The sequence below is a fragment of the Crocuta crocuta genome, unplaced genomic scaffold (genome assembly GCF_008692635.1).
Source record: "Crocuta crocuta isolate KB4526 unplaced genomic scaffold, BGI_CrCroc_1.0 scaffold2588, whole genome shotgun sequence".
NCBI classification, from domain to species: Eukaryota; Metazoa; Chordata; class Mammalia; order Carnivora; family Hyaenidae; genus Crocuta; species Crocuta crocuta.
This window is the reverse complement of record NW_027532888.1, coordinates 18,769-35,007: the sequence shown is the minus strand read 5'-3', so window position 1 is coordinate 35,007 and position 16,239 is coordinate 18,769. Positions and strand designations below refer to the sequence as shown.

Below are 16,239 nucleotides of genomic sequence, written 5' to 3'. Positions count from 1 at the left end.
ATGTGTCTCTCTATGCACAAATAATTTTCTTGATAAGGTTTTTAACTAAGAGAATAAAAATTTCATTTGGGGTATTTTGTCATTAAGCTCTATCTTTTCCTAAAGCTAAAAATTTCTCCTTTAATGAAGGAAGTATCGGTATGGAAGTCTTTCTATGCAGCTCTAAGGAAAATAGATGTTTTTTTATATTTTTTAATGTTTATTTATTTTTGAGATACAGAGCAGGAGCAGGAGAGGGAGACACAGAATTCAAAGCAGGCTCTGAGCTGTCAGCACAGAGCCCAACACAGGGCTCGAACTCACAAACTGTAAGACCATGACCTGAGCCAAAGTCAGACGCTAAACCAACTGAGCCACCCAGGCACCCTGGAAAATAGATGCTTTAATAGCAACACTCAAAATCCAGCAAATAGAAACTGTGGTCTTTAAAATTAAGGACATGGGTAGAAATTTGTATGGTACTAGCCAATTCCATTGTAAAATAATTCAAATGGCCCACTCACCTCAGCTGTTTTGCAGATGGACAGAAGGTTGGAGCCACACACCTTGCCAGGGAAAGCATTCCATGGGAGAACACCTGAGTAAGACACATAGGTCAACCAGGGTGAGTTTTGTGAGTTGTGGGGCCCCATGAAGATTTTCTTTTAGAGCCCTTCTTCTATCTTTAATCATTCTGGATGAAAATTGGGTCTTACTAACAATCAGGATCCCTTTTTTGTAAAAATTTGCTAAAGAAGAAGAAGGAGGAAGAGGAGGAGGAGGAGGAGGAGAAGAAGGAGAAGAAGAAGGAGGAGGAAGAGAAGAAGAAGGAAGAGGAGGACAAGGAGGTGGTGGTACTGAACAGTTGTGTAATCTTGTGTTTGTCATTAAAATCTGCTGCTTCTGTATTGGGAACAGCAGTCAACCAGGTTAGAGCAGTGTGAACAGCCAAGAAAACTCCCACCACTTCCAAGAGAAGTTCCCTTCCCAGAGAAGAAGTCTCTCCAATTTCAGGGGAGAAGGATTAAAAAACTAAGATCCAGGTGTCCATAATATTTTCCCCTATAACTACCACCCTCATTATTCTAAGTAAAGGACCAAATAAATAGTGCTTTTTTAAAAAAAAATTAATGTTTTATTTATTTCTGAGAGAGAGAGAAAGAGAATGAGCAGGGGAGTGTCAGAGAGAGAAGGAGGTATAGAATCTGAAACAGGCTTTAGGCTCTGAGCTAGCTGTCAGCACAGAACCCGATGCAGGGCTCGAACCCACGAACCATGAGATCATGACCGGAGCCAAAGTCAGACGCTTAACCGACTGAGCCACCCAGGCGCCCCAATAAATAGTGCTTTTTTAGGGGGTAGGGAAGCCAAAGTACCCATACCCTAACTTACCATACATTCTGGCATCAGCACAGAGACTGCCTATACTGGCAGAGGTCTTGCTGGGGAAGGCAATAGACTGGCAGGTGGTCCAGGTGTTGAAGTAAATGTACACAGGCACAGCAGAGCAGGCAAACACCAGGAGCCACACAACAGTCAGGGCATAGGTGATGCCCACAAACTAAAACAATTGAAATGGAGTGGTTAGAAATCAATATCAGCCTGCAGATGTTGAAACACAAACTAGGAGATCCTGGAGAGGCATGTGCCAGATATGAAACCAGATTTCAGAGATCTCCACCAAATGAAATTAGTTAAGCAGGGCACCTCTGCCAAATTTCATTGGCAGTATCTACTAGAAAACTGGCCCCAAGTGTGATTGAGGGTAGGGGGAATGGGTGGGAGTTGGAGTGAGGAGGATCCCTGGGTTAGAGAGGCTTCAGGAGATTTTTTGGGCAGATAAGGTGTAAAGAAATCAAAACAGATCTTGAAAGAAAGTCGTGCCATTTCTTACCTTAGGCTGAGCTTAGAAAATGTTCCTTGTCATAGGACTTTTGATCCCTAGTCATTAAGCAAAGCCAATAGGAGATTTAAATACCAGATCCAAATACCTTTCTAAGCCAACTGCTGGCCACAAAGACATCACCATAATCCATATATATACAACCCCCAAAGGATATTAACTCTGGAGACTGAAAACCAATGTGTGCCTCAATAGAAGCATGGATAGCCCTCAAATATGAAGCATTAAAAATGCAGATCTATGCTAGTTCCCTCTGGGGCCTCCAACAGAGTAAAAACCCAGAATACTGTGAATTCCACCTTGGAGTCAATTATTTAATTTCCATGATCCACCCTCTCTCTCAGATCAAGTACCTGCATCTCAATTCCATCAGTAGCATTTTAGATTCTTAGGCAGTCAGATCTAATCTTGTTGTGGTCCCTGCTAGAAGGAGAGTAAGGGAATACCAACAGATGTCTTAGAAATGGTCTGATTGTATGAAGTGTCCACAANCCAGCTGGGCAGCACTTTCTTCCTGACCTTTCGTTCGGCTGTAGCCATCACTTCCTCACTCAAAAGCCAGGCCCCTAGAGAGGACCCAACCTTGGGAGGGGATGAGGCCACAGACTCACGCCCAATTGTCCCCCACCCCTTGTTATTGCCACAAAATCCTGAGGATGATCACCTTGTCGGGATGTCCTAGCCATTTTCCCAAACAATGACACACCCGCTCCAAAGAATGAGCTTGATGTTGGCCTCTGGAACCCCTCCCCTTCTGGCCCCCTGTTACCGTTGCGCTCAGGCCCTTGCCGCAGATGGTGGTCTTGTAGTCGCCAAAGATCTGCCTGACTGCACCGGTGGTGTAGAAGCCCTCAGCCAGCAGGAGGGCCCCATAAAGGAAGAAGAAAGAGGCAGTTCCATAGATGACATACTGGAAGGCATGGATCCTGCATTAACAGATAGACAAAAAATATCAGGAAATCTTATTAATGGAGGACCCAGTTAGGATCCTTCTTGCAAAAGTAAGGTGAACACTTCAATGGGCACCTAAACAAGGCTAGGGATGCTTTAGAAGAATCACTAGGTTCCTTCTCAACCTCTCCATCTTATCTTTATTGAAGTAAAGAAAGAGCGTGGCCAGTAGTACATGCTCCTCCACCCACCTCTTGCTTACCCTGTGACCTGAAGAATGGGGGCCTTATTCTCCTTGGCCTGACCCTTCAGAGATATTCCTTCAATAGGAGAAAGAAGAGAGGAGCTAGACCAGGAGGATGATGGACGAAGAAACAGGGGTCTAACATGCTGTAAGAACAGGAAAGCCTTAGTACGGGGGCCTGAGCAGAATTAAATGGTATGTCAAACCAAGAGCAGCAGCCACAGTTCAGTCATTGGACCTTCCCTGAGTTCTCCATACCTATCACTGTAGAGGCTCCAACTGAGTCAATGTTAACCCTATGGGCAGAAGTTAGAACATGTGGGACAAAGCAAGTACAGTGGGGGGTGGAGGGGCATAAGAAGTGGGCTGGCCAGCAAACAAATCTCCCATTTCTGAATTTGGCACTTCCCTCTCATTCAGGACTGGGGCATAGGTGAAATCTGCAAATAGAAGAAAGATTCAGAAATCCTGTCTGGCTCCACACTAATCCCCTACTAATCACTAAGGTACTGATGAGTCCTGTATGTCTCCAGGGAGAGAGGGAAAGAGAGGGGGGTTCATGTAGGATGACAGGTACTTACACATTGATGAGATATTCATAGTCCTGGTAGTTTTTGGAGAAATAGGTCTCAATTAGCTTTTCTGTGCCAGTGAGTGCTTCATGTCCACAGCCACAGAACAGTGCCACCCCAAAGAAACACAATCCAGTGGCCACCAAGGAAGCAAAGGGGGCCCCTACAAGACATCTTGCACAGCACTCTAACAAGCCTGGGGAAGATGGAGGGGAAAAGTCAGGTATGTTCCATAAGAAGCTTGTGCCACTCATACTTCTTTGTCAGACCAGTTAAGCCCTGTGCTCACATGCACAGATGGAGTAATCACCCCACAGTCCAAAAGCAGAAGAGTCTGACAGACTAAAGCAGTTTAGGCTTCTGGAATGTGAGATTGACCCCAAAACCATTACTTTGTTGTATTATCTTTTTTTGGACTTTTTTTATTTTTAAATTTAAATCCAAGTCAGTTAACTTATAGTGTAATAATGATTTCGGAAGTAGAATTTAGTGATTCAGCACTTGCATATAACACCAGTGCTCATCACAACAAGTGTCTTCCTTAATGCCCATCCTCACCCAATACTCCTCCAGCAACTGTCACTTTATTCTTGAAAATAAATCCTTACATTTAATCCACAGAATGTATGTGGGTTTTTTTTNCGAAGACTGCTTCAGATTTTGTGTATCCTTCTCTCTCTCTGCCCCTCCCCCACTCACACTCTGTCACTGTCTCTCTCCCAAAAATAAACATTTTAAAAAATTTTTAAATAATAATTAGTCATTGAAGTAGTATGCTGGGGAGATTATGCAATCATCCTCTCCTTTCTTATCATTCTGATTTGTTTGTTTTAGTCGTTTGTCAGCTCTTATGGAGTACTTACTATATGCCCAGTATCGTGCTACATGTTATGTGGGATGTGAAAATATAAAAGACATGGACTGTGCCATATGAAAGTCTTTTGTTTACTAAGGAATAATGAGATAGGTAAATCTAATATTTTCAACAATTTCAGACAGTCAAAGAAGTGGCTACAGAGGATAAATGCAACAAGAGTTCCAGGAAAGGATGGGTGCAGGCCAGAGATACTGGTATTGTCAGACAAGATTTGAGCTTGAAGAGAATTCCAGGTGGGAGAAACTTTGGAAATTGTATGCTCCTGGATATTTCTGAATACTGTGTGTATTTGCTGCATGGAATGCTTGTTTATTCATCATCTAGAATATTATGTGAACAGTCCAAGAGGAAGGTGACTATTATTCACAGTAATAAAAATGCAAGCTTAATGATTTTAGAACACCTTGCATGACTGATTTGTCCCCCTATATTGCAGCTTGGCCAATGTCTGCACCTTCAGGCCTACACTGGAGTTCTGTCAAAACAGCTACAAAAAGACTCTATACAAAGTCAGCAAAGCATGAAACATCTTTCTGGCATGATGAAAGCACACTAAAGCCTGGGAACACAGGTGTCTGAAAGTGCTTAGAGTCCCTGAGATCCCAAGACCTGTTATCCCAGGCCACATGCCAATGTTGCTGAGAAACAAGAAAGGCACACAAGAAGTCATAGGCTCTGAGAACAGCTGTGCCCCAAGTACTAGCCCCATGTCTAAGTGCCACATGGAGCAAAACGTAACAAATGTCAAGTAGATGGTTGACTAAATGAGGAAAGGATTGCTTCTTTTGGCCACTTGGCCATATCCCAAATATATATATGCTATCTGGTTTTATATATCTATTCATATATAACATTTTGTATATATCACATGTATATATGGATTATATACAAATATACAGCTGATGTGCTAAGAAGCTGCTTTTGAGAAAGCATTTTGGAAATCCTTATAAAAAGAAAGCAAATTGTACTAATTTCTACTTTTGAATTTTTATCAAAGCTCACTTGTCTATACCATGGTAGCAAGGACTGGGGGAATCATTTGCCCAACTCTCTTAATACTAGTAGTTTCTTTTTAGCCCTATGTGCTTAAACATCTGTTGGTTTGCATGACCAATACAATGTGAACAGATTTTGAAGGACCAAATGATCTCTGATGGGAAAGTTGAGGTAAATAAAAGCATTTGTCTCTGGTCTCAGAGCCGCAGAATGAGTGAGTTCTATTACTTATCATCCCCTAAAATTACAACCCTTCCTTGGTCCTCAAAGATTCTGTTATGTAACACCAGAGATGAGGCTCAGAAGCCTCAGAAGCAAGCAGAGTAAGTAGCTAACATTTGCAGCAGAACTGAATTTTCATCCTTTTCCAAAAACTTAAGAACTACTTTCAGAAAATTTGGCCTCTATGAAAAGCAATCAATTTGTAGCTGTGCTGCTGTAAATGGAGGCAGTGTTTACTTAGTATGAACTTTGTGGTAGTGCCTGGTAAGAGTGCCTCATCAAATCTGGTCCATGGTGGGGGAGGGGGGGCACGTGAGTGTGTTTGCATGTACACGCATGTATGCATGCAAATGTGCACATGCACACGTGTATATACAAGAAAGAAACACAGCAGATGAAATTGATCATTGTTCTCAGGAAACATTGGAGAAATTGATCTTCCTCTTTCTCAACAGGTTAAGATACTAGATGCATCCTGTAAGTCAATAAAAGGAGCTGGAAATAAACAGAGCTTTCCTACTCTGTCTATCCAACTCTTCCCCACCCCAAAACTCTTAGACTTTTCTAGTAAAGAAGGTCTCTGAAGCCTGAGGGTTGGGGGAAGAGAAGTTCAGTGACCCCACTGTTCCCTCTCTCCCCAGCACAGGGTCAGGGCTTGGACAGAGCCCTCCAAAGCTCCCCTGAACAAAGAAGCCTTGTTTTTGCCTGAGATCTCAGGAGCCTCATTGGTATTCTGCAGGGGCCTGCAGGCCTGGGGGTGGGGAGGGGGTCAGACCCAGGGAACAATGGCAGAACTGTTTATTTAGCCCAGAGTAAGGAGAGCCATCCACACTAGCAAGTGACCATCCTGTGCCACTCACTCACCCAGCTTTTTCACCCTGGGAAATGCTAAACAGTCCAGGTGTGATTAGGGATGAAGGAACTTGAACTCTTGCTAGCCAAACATGGAATCCACTCTAAGTTTTAGCTAATGTCCCCACCAGGGTTGTAAAGGTTAGGAAAAATCCTCTTTAGTGAATCAAATTCCTTAATCATCATCCAAGTATCCAGAGTGTCATATGGAGTATCTTTACTGAGTGATAAAGGGCTAAGCCTTGAGAGCAACTCTGGATCATCAACTGATATACTTTCTTTTTACATACATTTTTCCTCTATTCTCTTAGACCTCAATTAATTTAACACTCCTTTTCTGCTCCACTGCCATTCAAAGCAAGGGTCAAGAGGGACATAAGTTTCAGTGAGTCTTTAATGTGGAGTTGGAAATAAATGGCCCCGGATAAATCTATCACTCTGGAGTTCTACATAGTTCAACAATATCGGCATACACATTACATGTCCATCTTTTTGTGATCAAAATGAAATGTTGGTTCTGGGGCCATTTAAGTTCAGCAGAAGTGAAGAGTCTCAGTCAGTCTGTTGAAGCAAAACCTCAACTTTTGGATTCCAAAGGGAAAAACTCAGAACATGCAAAAAAAATGTGTCTTCATCAAAGTAGTTGACAATCCAAACATTCTGAGAAAGGTCCATTGGGTTCACTTTGATTTTTTACAGCCCAAGAAATATCCTTGGGAATGTGTGAACAGTAGCCTGAAACCACAAGCTCTCCATTTCAGAACGTTTCATGGTTGAAAGGGTATTGGTTTGATTTAGGAAGGCTATAAGGGATTCTGGAGAAGTTCTTTGGCTCTCTCAAGAGACATGGTCATGTTTCCAGGCTAAAGACAGACTGTCACATGGTAGAGTTGGCACAAAAGAACTGTATAGTAATAATATTGGCCAATGCAACTCAATTGGATTAAACTGACTGACTCTGATGATAGGTCATTGAGAAAAATAAAGACCCTTCCCAGTGTTTTCCTTTAATTTCTTTTGATGTGGATTCAGTAAAATTATTAAGCATATTTGCAGTAAGCTAGGCACTGTGAGAAACAAAAGGGAATTATGAAGTCCAGTCCCTTTCTTCAATGACCCTTCAGTCTTGTTGGGGAAAAAAAAACTTGTGTCTGTGAACCAAAGACCAAAGCTACCTATACCCTAGTGTTAAAATGTATATGACCAAGTCCTCTGGGCAAAATGTGTAGAGGGTAAATACTCAGTGTTGGCTAGATTTATCTGCAAACTTCCAAAATGAGTCTAATCAATCTGTGATGGAACTTCAAACCCTTCTCACCAATGCTCTTCACAGGAATCTTACAAATATCAACAGGACCATTGTTACGCTTATCCAGATCAAAACCATGTCTATCCAAGGGACTGTGTTGATCCTTATGCTGTCTCTTTAAGCAGAAGCCAAGAGCTCCCAAGCCCTCCCTCCTTTCCCATGCCCTGGGCATGGCTCAAGGACCAGCTCCATGATGGAAATTCAGTGTGAATCTGGGAACTCATCAAAGGGAGGAGAGGAAGGGCTTTCATCGAAAGAGATGGTAGAAAGAGACCAATTGTGCCTTGCACAATTCTCAGCCTGTCCCTTGAATTCAGCTGACAAAGGGAGAGATAGAAGAACCCTATACAATAGAGCTAAACAACAGGCAGGCTCATTGAGCAAAAAACTGGCCCCATCTCCCTAAGTCTCTAATCTGCACTACAATTTTACCCTCCTCCTAGAACCCACCCCTAACCTCACTCCATGAACAGAGGCCTCTTGATTGGGGCCTATAACAGTTGACAGGGCCAAGATGCTAGAGCAGCCGTGACTGGTACTGGGGATGGATGGGGATCAGGGGGTGGGTTCTAGGAGTAAAACAACAATCATCAGGAGGTGCCAGAGACAAAGACTTTTACTTCTGGCCTTATCCTGGTCAGACAAAGCCCTGCCTATAATCTCATTTTTCCTACATGAGATCAGCACCTATACCACATTCAAGTGCTGGAAAGGGGCCCTGCAGCCACTGAAGCATGGGAACATAAGCCTGCTGGATAATCAAATTATATGGATAAAGTTAAATAAAAAAAGAATCTCAGCCTCTTCTTTGGACAGAAATTATATTATTATTACCATAGCAACAGCATTTGGGACAATTTGTTTCCTATACTCCCTACTCCTCCCCAAACACACACACACGCACACACACACACACACACATAAATGTACACACGCACATGTGGCAATTTATGCCCAAACATATGGAGATTGGAATAGAAGTTTGATTGTTAAACTGTCCCTGACACACTGTCTTCATCTTGCCCACTTATGCAGAGGTGAAAAAGTACCTGGCAATAAGCTAAGAGATAACATGTTCTATACCTTATTTCTTAGGTCAGTCTCTCACCATTTTTTTCTCTCTCCTTGGTTGCAGTGTAAAGCTGATCTGCAGAACCTTGTTCTCTTCCTTGGGATGTTACTGACTCTTTTCCACAGCCCCTTCTAGCAGAGAGCTCAGAGGCAAGTGCAGAGCTGAGATATCACCCTTAGGTCCATTTTCAAATAGCCAAGGAGGAATTAATCAATCAGTACTTGCACAGCTTTTGAGGTAAGTTTAACACTAGGTAGGCCCTAACAGTGGGAAAGAAAGGGAAACTTGCTCTGTTTGCTTTCCAGGCTGGTGTGACCATTCCTGACCATATCGCTTCCCTGACTTGATTTTCTCTGAATCTGAAGTTTTGTAGGCAAGGATGACATTTCTACAGTTGCTTTCTTTCAAAACCAAGAACTATACCCTGACTATGGTTTTCAGGGTTTCAAGATAATACAAAAAAAGGCAACAGGGAAAAAGACACCACTGGCTGGGTGCCAGTGCCTTGATGGGTTTAGACACTATCTTTCCCCTCCCACCCATCTCCCAGGGGGTTCTTAGGCCTTATTACTACTCACATAGCTTTGAAAGAGTAGTTCTAGTTGTCAGGCTGTTGAGTAAACTTCTGGCTTTCATCGTGCAGAACCAGGGCAAAGGCTCCTCCAAGCAGAGCAGGCCTTTCAGTCTGCCTAACTCTCCAAGATCTCCTCTGGCTCTGCAGGGCTAAGGTGAGAAATGGGGTGGGGAAGGCTGTCCATGATCATTTTAGTCAGTGTCTCTAGGAAGATTAAGTGAGTGTGCTGGTTTGGATCTGGTTTCTTTTTAGCTCTTGGCATTCTTATGGCATTCTTGCCATCCTAGTAGGATTCAGTTTGTCTTCAGAAATTCTGTAAAACTGGACCCCTTCTCTGCCTCAACATTTCTTGCCTGAGCTACCCTCACTTAGTCTGCACCAGCCAAAACTATACTGCTCGGCAAAGAACCACCTTTGGAAGGAAGCATCATAGTCTGGTTACCAGGGTAACAGCCACTGTTCTCAGACAACAGGCTTGCAGGAGCCAATGTTTTGCTGTTCAGAAATGGCATTGTGTTACTGAGCAGAGAATAATCAGCTATTGCCCTTCAGCTTTTTTCTGGTTCTTTTGTTATCCCAAAGACTCATTTGGAACATTCTCCTCCCAAGTTGGGAAAAGGTTTAATGAACTGTCATTTCCCCTATAAACCTTTTGTATAGACAATACTGAATTCAGTGTTCTTCTTTGTTTCCCATCCTACAGGATTCTATCTGGTCGAGGTAGTGAGCTCTCTTTTTCTGGAGGTGATTAAACAGAGGCCATAGGGACATTTAATTGTCTGTTGTAGAAGGGGATCCTGCCTTGAGAGTTGGCTCAGGCAGATTCTAAAGTTCCTTCAAATCCCAGATTCCATTATACAATTTGTCTACTACAATTGTTAAACAGCAACGCACTCCATGTCAGAAGTAGTAGCAGTACATACAGTACCTTGTTAGAGATGGTATATTCTTTATAAAGTACTTGAGATACTTTGTTATTGAATAATTGAAAACCCGATGGCTACTCTATCATGTGCACCTGACCCAAAGATTGCCCACCCCCAGGATCTGAGGTCTAATACAAAATTTCAGCTTTGTCCTTATCTGTGGCAATTTCCCCTGGAGGAAATCATCCAGCCTCCATAATAGGAAACTGTCCCTGTGGTCACCTCATTTGGTCCTGCTTTTTCCTCAGGGCTTTCACCCTCTGAGGAAGTAATATTTAGCATCATTCTTTACTCTCTCTCTATTTTTTAATTCACAACCTACCCAATCAGCTGCCTGACATTAGGTAGGGTTCCTGATGTTACCAAGGGTAGGAACTGAGTTTCTCCAACATTCACCTCTTACCTGGCTACACTCAGTTGTCAAATGTTTCTTAGTGAAGTTCACAAAGTATACACAAAGAAAGCCCAAACCACTTTGGAAAGAGTTAAGAGTCAGCTTATCATGCATTATTGTATAATAAATGGTATTATCATTATTTACAATTGTTAAAGAGCTTGCTTATTTTCAAAGGACACCCATACCATTATTACTTGATTTTCACAACCCCAAAAGTAGACAAAGCAGTTATTGTTATCTCCATTTTCCAGAATATGAAGTGATAATTCACAATGACCAACCCTGTGGTCATGAAGTTCATTAGTGGCAGATCTGAGATTCGAACCTGATTGTGTTGACTCTAGCCCTGCCCTCTTAATTATCTATGCTGAAAACATGCTTCAAAAATCTCTCTCAGGATGAAACAACCTAAAGACTGACACCAGCATAATATAATTGGAAAACTTTTTCTGTGGATGTTTTTGTAGTCTTCTGGGTACTACATTTGATGGTGAATACATACAATTATTGATTCTCATTTCATTTGGGATTAGTTCAAGCGGCTACTCTTCTTTTGCCAAATGTGAACAATCTCTACACATCTCTGTGACATCCTGTGTGGACAAAGACCCTCATGCTCTGTACACTTGCTCTAAGTAGACACTACAAAAGATCAGATAGCTTCTCTCTTTGTTCATGGTACCTGGAGAAGCCCTTAGTACTCAACCAAGTCAGCAATATCCTTAAGGTCCCAGCAGACTTCTTGTCATAGGAGGGATTTAGAGTCTGAATCATGCCCTCAGAAAGGCTAAGTCTATGATACTTGTTAGATATGATCACCCATATATGTACACGTGCGCGCGCGCGCACACACACACACACACACACACACACACTATATCCAGTGAGGCCTTTATTTTCATTTCCTGAACCTGAGATTGGCCTTCTCAGCCATAGCCAAGCCTGAATTCCATCTTGCTCAATTCCCCAATTTCCTTCTGATGCCAAAGAGGGTCCAAATTTCATATCAAGCAAGCAGTCATTTTATACATCTGACAACACTCAGTTGTCGCCAGAAAAACCAAGGATGTCAGCTGACCCAGCCATTACCAGGGCCTAGGAACTGGGGAAAAGAGAAGGTAGAGGGAAGTGAGGGGGTAGGAGGACACATGACCATATCAAACCCTCTGGGCACTCTCTCCAAGGATCTGTGGTACTCTACACGTGCTGCTCGAGTTCTTTGGCAATAAAGCATCATTCTCAGTACAGCAGAGAAGGAGTTAACCTAATTGAGTGCTATGGAATTAAAGACAAGTGCCAAAACAACTCATTGAAACAATTGGAAGCCCCATACCCTAGAGTAGGAAATTGTCTTGCAAATTTCTGTTCCTGCTTGAATCTTCCATGCTAAAGTTTTTGAAACTCACCCATTTCTTTGGAACTCTGACTCCAATTGTAGCCGGCTGGCTAGTTTGCTTTGCGGCTGACTTTGTTCAGCTGGAAGGATCTTGGTCTCTCCAGTCTCCTTCTTCAGTCCTTTACTTTTTCTCTCTGAGTATCTTTGTCTTCTCCTTAAATGAAAAGGGCTTTCTGACTGACAGCCAACCCCCTTAAAGAGACAGGCCCTGCTTTCCTCCTCCTCTCCTCCTCCCCTTCTCCTCCCCTTGTCCCCACCTCCTAAGGGATACTCCCTTCTCTAAGAGCACTATCTTCTCTTTCTGCCTTTCACTACCAATTGTTTCATTTTCTGTATTTCTGTTTTTCTCTAAGCCTTCTCTGTGTGAAATTTCACTTTGATGCAGAGACGTCTGAAAATGAGGTTTGGGGGTAGAAATAAGAAAAAAAAAGAGGTCCTAGAAGCCTCCAAGTGATGCTTGGATTTATTTGGTGTAGGATGTTGCAGCACAAGTGTCAGAAGCGATGGAAGGTGTAACCCTGGCCAGGGTGTCAGGGTCAGAAACCTAGATGCTATTCCCGGAGTACTTCCAACTCTGCTGCAACCCCACACCTCACTCCTAGCTGCTCTTGGCCCTTTATACCTTTCCCCTCCCTACCTAACTTTTAGTAAATAAACATCCCTCCCTCTACCCAGCTCTAAGAAACATAATAGAGAAGAAAATTTTGTCTTTTATAATAATTCCTTCCAAATCCTTCTTGGTTTCAACTGAATTAGCACAAAACACAAGCTGTTGATTCCACGAACAGATGTTTTACCAGCAACAATTATAATGTTTTTATAGAAAGGATAATAGAGACCCAGAGAGGGGATGAGACCTATGCAGAATAAGGAAAAGAGAAGGTCAGAGTTAGGGATATGGGTGATTTCCAAGAATGGTAATTGACTTTGAGACAAATCACTAACATGATCTAGGAATCAGGTGGTCAATATTCCATCCTGAGACTGTAGTGTCATCAAAGAGCTAAGGCCAGGCTGGTGAGAGGTAGGGGGTGGGTTGGGGTGAAGCAGCGGTGGCCAATGAAGGTAGAGAAAAGGGGGAAATAAATATAGTCCTTGCCTCAGAGAAAAAACACTAAGAAAAAAATGGCCAAGCAACAAAAACAGGGAACAATGTATGAAACCTGCCTTTCCAATACTTATTCCTAAAGATTGGGAAGGTATTTGAGCGCACATTGTTAGATGGGATTAGTCTGGGAAGGTTTTCTAGAAAATGTGAATCTTAACAGTGTCTATCTAGGCTCCTTGTTAGTGCTCTCTTTCCCTTCAGGGGCCTCAGAGAGATACCACTCTGTTCACCTTGAGGCCCACATTCTCCCATGGATGGCCTATGAAGAAACTGGTTGACATGTAACTGAAGGAATATTTGTTGGAAGACTCCAGGAAAGTAGGTATGACCCCCCCCCACACACACACACACCAAATTTTTCCTAGAGCTTTGCATTGGGGACAGAGAGGAGAAGAAGGAGGTACTGAACAGAGCCTAGGATCTTCCTGTGGGGTGGGGGAGAGTGGCAAGATTGTATCTTACAGTTTTCTCTTTGTGCTATGAACTTGAACACATTCTGGTTTGGGCTCTGCTGTTAGGTGAGTCTTCTGCAGATGCCTCTTGGGTTCACCCAAGTCCTGAATCCTAAAGTATTTGAGGCTTGTCCAGGGTCCTAGAACTCTAGACCCTTTGCTCTTATACCAGCCCTAAAGAGAAAGGATCTCTGGAAATGCTGCTCTTTGTGCAGAACTGTATAGAAGCTTTGTAGAGCAGATCATGCAACTGATGGCAAAAGTTTCCAGGACCCCTGAACTAACTAACCCTGCTCTCTAGCCATAGATTCTGCCTGATGAGGAAGCTGGTTTGTAGGATTGTGTCAACAATTAACTTCTGGATGATTGTTGTCAGAATGGCCCTGAAAGAGAGGGAAGACCAAAAGCAAGAAGTCACCAAATGTGTGCCCTTAGCAGCTCAGGTGGCTGAAGGAACTGAGTCTAAATTCTGGGGGTTCTGATTTAGGGGATGAGAGAGGTGGTTTTTCACAGCTCAGATAGATGAGACAGCTCTGCATGCAAGGGAAATCGCTCAGGCTGAGCCTCCTACCAAATCTACTCCTAGATTCTCAGTAGCAGCTCTGGGGACCGTTAGCCTACTTGGAAGAAAAGATGTGTTACCAGTAAACTCACAGGTTCCATTTTTTCAACCATATTCCTCAAATACACATTTCTCTTCTACTTTCTTTCATCTCTATTGCCTTACTATTCATTCTATCTTCACAAGTCTCAATCTTTCTGTTTCTGCTCTCCATCTTTGTCTCTCTTTCTTTTTCTTTCTCCACACTCTTTGAAGGATCGTGTCTTCCTGTGTCCACCTTGATTTTATGCCCAGAGGTTTGAAAGGGTCTCAGCTAGGTCATGCTCAACTCCCTAGTGCCTTAAGATTCCAACTCCCCAAGATCTAGTATGCTGTAGTCTATATGTCCTGACTGCCTCATAACCCACTCACTAACCCTCTCCGGAGCCCTCCCCCACAGGCTCAACAGGGGTTTCTTTGCAGGTCCCCAAGGATTGCGTGCATTTTTTTTAACCTACCCACCCCCATCTATTTCTATGATTCTGCTTCCAATAGTTCTGCCGGGTGTCCTTAGCAAAAGGTCTCCAGAGTTCACCTGAGTCCCTGGCAGTGCCCAGGGATTCCTCAAGAGGGCACTACCAACCTTCTTGGTGACAGCCTGCTGCCTGTGCTGGGTGCTTATGGGAACAATGCAGGATTGTATGAAACCAGTAAACAGTTTGCTTCATGAAATTCTGATAGTACCTCAGAGGATTTGGGCCCCTTCGATCATAGCTTGCTTTGGTTGTGGAGCTTTATTGCAAATAATTCCAAAACACTTGGATATTACTTCTACTCCCTATGGTGTGGTCCCATAATACCAGATCCTTGAAGGCCACTAGTCAAGTGGGTTCTCTTTGGGACATTGTATAGATTGAACTCTGAAACTCAGCAAAGTCCAGTGGAGTTTTCCTAGTAAACTAAACAAGGACTCAAGTGCCCAGATCTGGTGGTCCATATCTTCCACCATGTCCACAGAAAAGGTTGTAAAGTGGAACAGAGAAGGTATAGTACCAGTGAAAGCCTGAGATGACCTGCTAGCACTTAGGCTTCTGAAGCTGAGACTCTGCTTCTCTTCCCCAAGATAATATCCTCCCACACAAAAATTAGAAGGCAAATGGCTTCTGCTTACAGGTTTTCAAGCCTTGCTCAAAAGGCTGGTTGTTGGCAGGTAATATATTATGTCTTATGTACTTGTGACTAGAACTTTCCATGCCCAACATCATGCCGATTGGCTTGGTGATGCCTTTCTAGCCAACCAACTGAGGGATGAGGGCCAAAGATGTCACATACTTCGGGCTGGCACGGGGTGGTGGGAAATGAAGGGTGCTCTCCTTTCTCTCCTGAAGATTCGGGAGCAGTGCAAGAATTAATGGGGGCAGACAATGTGTTGGATGGTGGACTGTGGATTGTAGAGCTGCCCATGGTTTGGGGATAGTGTGAAAGGTAGCCTGGAAGCCAAAATAATCAGATGAATAAACTCAGGAATACCTGGGGAGTGCCAATAGCTACTAGCAAAATGGAGAAATCGGTTGTCCACATCACACATCTCCACCAACATGAAAACTCAGCCAGCTTTGGAACAGTGGTCCCTGCAAAGAGGCTGCATATTTGATATGATCTCTGAGTACAGCAAAAATAATACCACTATCCTTGATTGTCAAAAACTCACCTAATTTCTTAGGACCAATGTTATTTGTTCCATTTTACTGATGGGGTACAGAGGCAGCTTTCCCAATGCCACCCAGCAGGTAAAGGACAGAGCCACTGCTAGAGAATGTCTCTTTCTAGACTCTCATGCTTGGAAATTACTCAGATGAATGTTCTACTTCTAATGAATGTTCGAACAGAGAGCTTTTGGCCTGAGCAAGAACAGCCAGGGACGGAAT

At 43.1% G+C, this 16,239-nt stretch overlaps 1 protein-coding gene across 3 annotated transcripts in view; it reads right to left on the bottom strand.

Annotated features, from left to right (window-relative positions):
• PLP1 (proteolipid protein 1) overlaps positions 1-12,379 on the bottom strand; it is a 16,311-nt gene extending 3,932 nt beyond the window's left edge. Inside the window, exons 1-6 of one of the 3 annotated variants that reach the window (XM_077745743.1) lie at positions 12,221-12,379; positions 9,496-9,640; positions 3,599-3,785; positions 2,547-2,808; positions 1,372-1,540; positions 504-577 (exon numbers count right to left, since the gene is read on the bottom strand). In XM_077745743.1, coding sequence (XP_077601869.1) covers positions 504-577; positions 1,372-1,540; positions 2,547-2,808; positions 3,599-3,785; positions 9,496-9,553 — 750 coding nt within the window. In that variant the 5' untranslated portion in view covers positions 9,554-9,640; positions 12,221-12,379. The remainder of the gene's footprint in view (positions 1-503; positions 578-1,371; positions 1,541-2,546; positions 2,809-3,598; positions 3,786-9,495; positions 9,641-12,220) is intronic. The other 2 variants (XM_077745745.1, XM_077745744.1) reach the window with 2 other exon arrangements.
• Positions 12,380-16,239: the final 3,860 nt, after the last annotated feature.